The 8,175-nt window shown below is 37.7% G+C and overlaps 1 protein-coding gene across 2 annotated transcripts in view; it reads right to left on the bottom strand.

The window, feature by feature from the left end:
* Positions 1-6,117, bottom strand: part of LOC140933418 (tRNA (guanine(26)-N(2))-dimethyltransferase-like) — a 19,536-nt gene extending 13,419 nt beyond the window's left edge. For both annotated transcript variants that reach the window (XM_073382967.1, XM_073382966.1), the window contains exon 1: positions 5,736-6,117. In XM_073382967.1, the coding sequence (XP_073239068.1) occupies positions 5,736-6,057 (322 nt within the window). In that variant the 5' untranslated portion in view covers positions 6,058-6,117. The remainder of the gene's footprint in view (positions 1-5,735) is intronic.
* Positions 6,118-8,175: the final 2,058 nt, after the last annotated feature.

Below are 8,175 nucleotides of genomic sequence, written 5' to 3'. Positions count from 1 at the left end.
TAATGAAGCTGTAATTTAAAATTCAAATTTTTTTCACAACAGCCGTTTTACGGAAATTATCCGACATTAGACTCTCACACAAACACTAATTATTTCTCACACGGTTGCCTACTCGTCATGTTTGGCTTCCAAAACCATGACAAGGTCTATTGCATTGATGTTGGTCACACTTAACACTAGGTGAGGACAAAACATGACCCAGGGGTCCATGGACCCCCACTTTGGACCAGGTCCATGGACTACTTTCATGGACCGGGTCCATGGACCCCCTTTCATGGATCGGGTCCATGGACACTTTTTCTTAATTAATGAGAATTGAACAAAAACAGAAATAGAGCAAAATAAGATTTGACAAGATGCTGTTCACAAATATTTAGTTGTGCCTACGTACTCTGCTTGCACATGTACAGTCAACCAAGAAGGAGACTGTTAAGCCAACGTGCTCCCGTACAAAGACTCGCATTATGAACAAGCTGAAGTTTAGAATTCATTGCTTTTACACTGCCACAATGAAGATGTAGACCAACAAAACTCTTGGTAGCTTCTATGTTGTAAATCCAATCGCAAAACATGTCTAAACTTCTATCGAAAAGTCACAATTTCTCTGTAATTCACATTACAAAACAAAACAACAAACAACAAATTTTATTGAAAATTGGAAAATAACTAATTACATTACTTTCCCACCCGCAAATAGCTTATGAACTAATCGAGGCGGGGGGAGCTGAACACAATTTACAAAACAAGATTTATATATAGATGGACTAAATAACAGTGAAGACACTACAATACAGTAAATAGAATTTAAACTAACATAAAACAAGGCATGTACATAACGATTACGAAGAGAGGCTAACCTAAAGTATTAAATAACTTAATAAGACAGGAGACTTCGACATAATCATCTTCTGACCGTAAAAAATTTAGTAATAATTCCTTTATTTTTTTACGAAAGGATGAACGTTTAAGTATTTTAATCGAATACGGAATAGAGTTCCAAATTTGGGCACCGATTCTCGTGAAAAAGGCATACATTTTATCGGTTCTAGAGAACTTAACATAAAACGAGTCGCTAGAGACAGATCTTGTTCTGTAGTTATGAATCTGACTTGTTTTAACGAACTGATTGAGAATACTAACTGGTGCTATCTGTCTGTTGATATCATACAATAAATAGCTACAGTCTCTGAAAAATATGCTAGACAGGGGAAGGCAATTTGATTTGAGAAAGAAGGGTACGGCGTGTTCCTTAGACTTACTGAAGTAAATGAGACGTAAGGCCCGTTTTTGTAGAGTTACGATCTTTCTTTGAAATGTCAAGGCACAATTTCCCCAACCACAAATACCATAAGTCAAGTAAGGGACAATTAATGAGTTGTAAACTGAAAGTAAAACACGACGCGGGACATAATGTCGAATTTTAGCTATAATTCCTATCGACTTGCTGATTTTGTGACAGATAGATTCGATGTGGTATTTCCATGAAAGATTTGAATCAATCATTAAGCCAAGATATTTTACATAATCTTTCATTTCAAGGTTTGCGTAGGTGTTAGTCACGGAGTCAAAAATTCTAATCCTAGGTATGAAGGGCATATTCTTTTGCCGGGGACGAAAGATTACAAAATTTGATTTTTTTATGTTCAAGGACAGTTTGTTGGCCTTTAGCCATTCGTTGACGTTGCCAAGCTCGCGATTAACAAGTGTTTCGAGTTCCTTTAGGTTGTTATTTGCAAGTATTATACTAGTATCGTCAGCAAATAGATAAAAGGCAAATAACGAAGAGGACTTGTAAATATCATTGATGTACAGTAGGAATAAGAGTGGTCCGAGGACTGAGCCTTGTGGCACGCCGCACAAGGTCGTTTCAGCCTCAGACACAACATTATTAATTTCCGTAGTTTGCTTCCGATCAGTCAGGTATGATCTGAACCAGGAGTTGATTACACCTCTAATACCATAATTTTCAAGTTTAGCTAACAAAATTTCATGGTTAACAGTATCAAAAGCCTTTTTGAGATCGATGAAAACACCGCACGAAAATTTACCGTTGTCCATGTTTTGGAGAATTGTGTTAACAATATCAAGTACAGCATGCTGAGTACTGTGCTTACTGCGAAAACCGTATTGCTGATCATAGAGAATGTTGCAATCTTTGACAAACTTGGTAACTCTGGAGTACATAAGTTTTTCAAAAATCCTGTTATAAATCGAGAGCAGAGAAATAGGTCGGTAGTTTTCGGGCAGCGTGTCATCTTCGTCCTTAAATATCGGGATAATCTTAGCACACTTTAGTTTAGATGGAAAAATCCCTGAGCAAATAGACTGATTAAAAATCGTGGCTAGAGGTACGGATATGACCCTTTTTGCCAATTTCAGCAGCCTAACTGGAGATGAGTAAAGACCATGGGCCTTGTTGTCTTGCAAAACTGAAATTTCTAAATTGATATCTTCCGGAATAATAGGATCAAAGAAGAAAGTGCGATTAAGTGGCGGATCTAAATAATCATAGAATGTATTTATGGTCTGAGGAATTTTAGAAGCCAGTTTGCTCCCAACAGTGGCGAAATATTTGTTAAGAATATTGCTTATTTCCTTCGGGTCACTAGTTGGAACCTCATTCGGGTTTGAGCGAATAGAGTTAGTTGAGTTGCGCTTGTTTTTCTTTTTACAGTTTCCAATTAGCTCGTTAATTCCTTTCCAAGTTTGACGCATATTACATATGTTGAGATCGAAGAAACTTTGGTAGTAGTTCGCTTTACTTAATCTCGTAAGATAAATGATTTTATTTCTGTATAATTTGTATTTGTCACGGTCTGAGGTATAGAAGAGGTTATTCTTTACCCTGATTGATTTTCTTAAACCCGCAGTCAGCCATGGTTTAGCAAGGAATTTTTGTTTACGATTGGATATACTTCTTAAAGGAGCGTGTTTGTTAATTGTCTTGTTGACGCATTTGTAAAACCTGGAGAACGATTGATTAGCATCAATATGTTTGCAAATATTATTCCAATTAATATTCTGCAAGTCGTCAATGAAAGACTTTGCATTGAAGGTAGAGTAGTCACGAACCTTAGTTTTGTTGTTTGGAAAGAATGGTTTACAGTGCGATGTTAATATGCACATCTGAGAGAAGTGATCTGTTGTATCGGACACGATATTGCCGCTGACCATATTATTCTCTGGATTATTTATGAAAATATTGTCAATTAAAGTTGCTGAATTACCATAGACTCTAGTCGGCTTATCAACCACTGGGAACATTGAAAAACTTTGCATTGTTTGGAGCAAGGTTTGTGTGTAACTACAAGTTTCATATTTTAACAGATCTATGTTGAAGTCTCCCATGAGATAAATATTTTGTTTTTGACGGCATTGTCGTTCAAGAAAATCTGTCAAGTATTCTAGAAACTCATTAGCGTTATTGTGTTGCCTATAAGTAACACCACATACAGATTTCTTATTGTTAGGCAGATGAAGTTCAATCCATAGGGCTTGATAGCAAGAATTGGAGACTCGTTCAAGGACGCGGTATTTACAATTTTGATCAATGAACAGGCCAACACCACCGGCAGATAAAGGTGTTGGGACCGATTCAAAACAGCATCCTGGTAATTCTGGTACAAAATTAAAACTACATTCACGATCGCATATACGAGTTTCTGTTACACCAATAATAGTAAAACGGAAATTCATTTCACTTAAAACATGATGTTGAAATTCTTCAAAATTTTTCTTTAAGCTACGTATATTTGTATGTAAAAAGGAGATTTTTGATTGCAACTGTTTGCTGTCAATAAACTGCGCAAAGCTGTGTGGGGAATAATATTTTGAGCGTATTTTTTTTGAGGAGAGATTTATATCAGGATCAATATGTTTATCAAGAGAGTTTAGCTGGAATACACTAAGGTCGTAGAGACTACTGAGAGAATCTAGCAATTTTCTAGAAGGTCGATTATCATCAATTAAACTATTAAACTGTGGGTGGGCAGAAGTCAGGACTTTACAGTTATAATATGGTAATTGCGCGAGTAAGGTCTTATTTTCGATCTCGCACTGTTTCTTTGTTTTGTGAGAAGTCATTTTTATCGTGTACAATAGACATTTTTAGTAAAATCTAACCTTCAAGAATTCGCTTTTCTAACACTGGGAACCCAATTAATAAAATCAAAACACTGTATTTCTAACAATAAACACCATGAATGGAACAGCAGTAAAGGATCTGCCAATTGAGTACAACTTTCAAGAAACTTTCATCAATTTCTATAGGTAACAACATTTTAACTCCCCTTAATGGATGCATATTCACCAATAGAACCATTGGAATGACATTTTCTATTGGTGCCAATCGTACCATTGTTACCAATGGACCATTGGAATTGCCCTTTACCCAGCTAGACCACATCAGAAAATAATCTAAGTCCCCTTAATGAGATGCATATTCACCAATAGAACCATTGGAATAGGGTGCTTTTCCATTGGTACCAATGGTACCCAATGTATACCCTTCTTATCACCACTAACACCAATGGAGTCTATTTGTGAGTATTGGACAACCCTCAATCGTGACTGAGTCACATCGCAATTGTCCATAGTTGATGTAGCTAAATTCAGTTTAAACTACAATCCACTTCTTCGGTATTTAGATCTGTAAATTACTATCCACGAGAATTAATCATCCTGCTAAAAACGCTAACGAGCTGGGCCCAGCATGACCAAACATTGACCTCTCAGCATGAAATACACTGAAACCTTTATTAAGCGGACACCTCTATTTAGCAGACGCGGACACCTAAAAAGTACCTGAAATGGTCATTTCTATTGTTGCCAACCTGTATTAAACAGACAATAATAATTAACTTCCACCACCCAACATGCCAGACACTGGAAATGCAAAAGATTGCCTCGAATTGCCACCCTCAAATTTTTTGATTTTTACATTAAAAAACGTGACTTGATTAGTTTCACAGTACAGTAATGTTTTCTATTTCGTTTTGTCTGTATAGAGCTTGTTTCGCTCACCTGATTTCATCAAATTTGAGTTGCAATCTGTGTTTATGGTACTATGATCAATTGGTCCACTTTGATAAAGAAATTAATGCAAACGTATATCATCGTAGTCTCTCGGGGAGTATTCTGAACATTTCCATTGTTCATTTGAATGGCATTTGACACCTCATATGACATTATCTACCGAAACCTGTATTAGGCGGACATCCTGTATTTTAAAGCGAACACTACAGCATTCCCCAAGGGTGTCCGCTTAATACAGGTTTCACTGTAAGCAGTAAAAAAATTCACATTTGCTCAGTCAAAACATTTTCCACCAAAGCATAATCCACCCGTCAGAGAAAACAATTCATAAGAACAAGCAGCATTTTGGCATGAGGTAAAAGTGGTGCATTGAATAATGCTGATCAATCGAGTATTGTTTATTGTTGTTGTTGTTTTTAATCTTATTTTTGCTCTATTTCTGTTTTTGTTCATTTCTCATTATTTTAAAAAAACTGTCCATGGACCCGGTCCATGACAGGGCGTCCATGGACCCGGTCCATGAAAGCGGTCCATGGACCCGGTCCAAGGTGGGGGTCCATGGACCCCTGGTCCATGTTTTGTCCTCACCCCTTAAAACTCACAGGGTTAATAGATGTAGGAACAGTGTAATCTGTCTGTATGACATCACAAACGTCAACTTTTCTTGGCCATGTTGTTGATTTATTAGGCTCCATACCTACCTATGGCTTGGCCAGTTCTATCGGCATGTGCTCCACAATCAACATCCTGCTTCATTTCCAAGTGATTAGAATCGTCTTGTTGAAGTTCGTCTTTTCTTTTGTCTTCACCTTCCAGTTCATCAACATTATAAGGCCTTTTCTTTGATTTTTTATTCTTCTTGTTGCATGAAAATTCCTTCGAGAACAGTCTTAAAACTGCGGTACTCAAATCCCTGTTAAATTCTTGAACGGGATTGTAAAAGACCGAATTGGAATCAGGGAAACACATTTCTGCTTTACCCTCAGTTACTTTCACAGCGTTTTCCAGCTCTCTCGAAGCCATTCCTAAAAACTTCCGTCACAAAGAATTGCAAGTTTTAAGTTGTACAGAGTATTCTGCAAAAAAAAAAAGCTGCGAAAAAACATGAAACAGCTACGGTCAGCCACCATGCTGAATTTTTTAAACCTTCGCTCCTACTGGCCAGTGGTCAAAACATACGTTCGGGTATGTATCTCATATAAGATTATTATAGTGTACCTAGTGTCTTGAACCGTTGCATGACCAGCCTGAACAGCCTGATGACAGCCTGAACCCAGTCTGGCCTGAACCTGTAAGTTAAATTCGATATCGGAAATTTCTGGCCATGTTCCAGATTAGGAACAGATGAGAGGAGAGAGAAGAGGGAGGAGTCGGATGAAAACGCCAGCAGCTATGCAGAACGCCATATGTTGCGTAGCGGCCCCGGTTTTCTTTTTTAGGGTCCCAGTTTCTTTTCTGCTCTTTCTCGTGCCCCTCTCGTTCACATTTGAACTTAAGTCTCAGAAAAACATGTTTTAAGTTTGGTTGTGAACTGCTTCATTGATTCATTGTAAGATCGACAAAGTTATTACAAGGAAGTTGTTGAGCAATGTGCGGTTATCCCGGCAATACCTACCTGGCTAAACGGGGAGTCTTGTTTCAACTTCAAATAGGGCATTTTATTTCTACCCAGGCGAAACCCTCAAAATCGGGACTGATGCTAGACCACAAATACGACTTCCTTTAAAAAGCAACAACAAAAAAAAAAACCAGCTAAAAACTTGTCTCAAATCAATAACCAAATCGTCCAAAGTTTGTTTAACTCGCTTGCCAACTCGGTTCCCAACCCGGTTCTTAACTCGGTTGTTAGTTTAACTCCCCATACTTTCACTAGCGCGGTCTAACTTTTATGCTATGCTAATGAGATGAATATTTTACGCGCGTTTCTGTGTCCGTACTTTTTCCGTACAAAAGATTCTCACGAGTGTTTGCGAGAAAATATAATAATGATTCAAATTTGTTCACCCATGCGCAAATTTGGCCAACATTATTAATTTTTTTCGAAAATTTTTAACGACATCGTTGTCAGGTGCTGCTCTTCCATTGAAAGATTGCGGATCGCTTGCGTTTCATGAAAACTGAGGAAAGTCAGGTTGCCAGGTATGGCGTACCTTTGCGGACAAAAATAATTGAAAATAAAATACAATTTGAAGTTCAAAAATTAGACTATCCATGTCGAAATCTCGTCATATGAATTTGAAATCGCAATAAACGCAGTCGAAATAGCATCATTCGAACTTGAAGTTACTTTGAACAAGTTGAAAAAAAAAGGGAAAAACTCGACATCGCGGATTTTGAAGTTCAAATCACCATTCCAACTAAAATGCAAATTACATGATTTGAACTTCAGTTCACCTTCTCCACTCTAATAAGCTACTTAATCGTCAACAATGCAACTATAATCTTCCACAAAATTCCAAATGAAACCTTTAATTTGAACTTAAAGTCACAGTCTATAAGTTCTATAACTTGTGAAATAATCTGGACATTCCTTGTTCACAATTTTGAACATCACACACAGTTTCTTTAACCATATTATGTCGTCAATTGGCAGCTACTCCGGGAGGGGGGGTACTCCCTTACTCCCTTATATGGCCTATACGGGAATGTGCAGCTGGACAGGGTATGGTTTTCGTCCTCTCTGTCTTAAACAGGGTATATAATTTCGCGCAAGTCTGTCCTAAACAGTGTGCATGATTTGTTGCGTTGTGTCATCAGCATATGGATTAATTTCTTAGGGCTTCGTCAAGCGTTCCTTTCCCACGTGGAGTACTTAGAAGACTGAAATGCACAAGGAGTGTCAGTTTTCCGACCCGTTTTCAGACCTGGCCTCTAAAATCCATACTCGTTTTCAGACCTGTCCGCTAAGTACTTACTTAGATAACAACAGCACCAAAATAAATTTCGATTTTTAAATCCATTTCGAATTTGCATATTTCTCTTTAAACGAAAAATACGTTCATACAGTCCCTTAGTCGCCTCGAGAACCATTCCCCGATTCCATACCAAAATGGATAAAGTCTATACCCGTTGTCAGACCATAACCGCGCAAAAACCCTACCATTTGGGGCGGTACATACCTACATGGCTTATATAGCTGGA

This window comes from Porites lutea, chromosome 4 (assembly GCF_958299795.1).
Source record: "Porites lutea chromosome 4, jaPorLute2.1, whole genome shotgun sequence".
NCBI lineage: Eukaryota > Metazoa > Cnidaria > Anthozoa > Scleractinia > Poritidae > Porites > Porites lutea.
The sequence above is the reverse complement of the archived record's forward strand: the minus strand, read 5'-3'. Positions and strand labels throughout refer to the sequence as shown.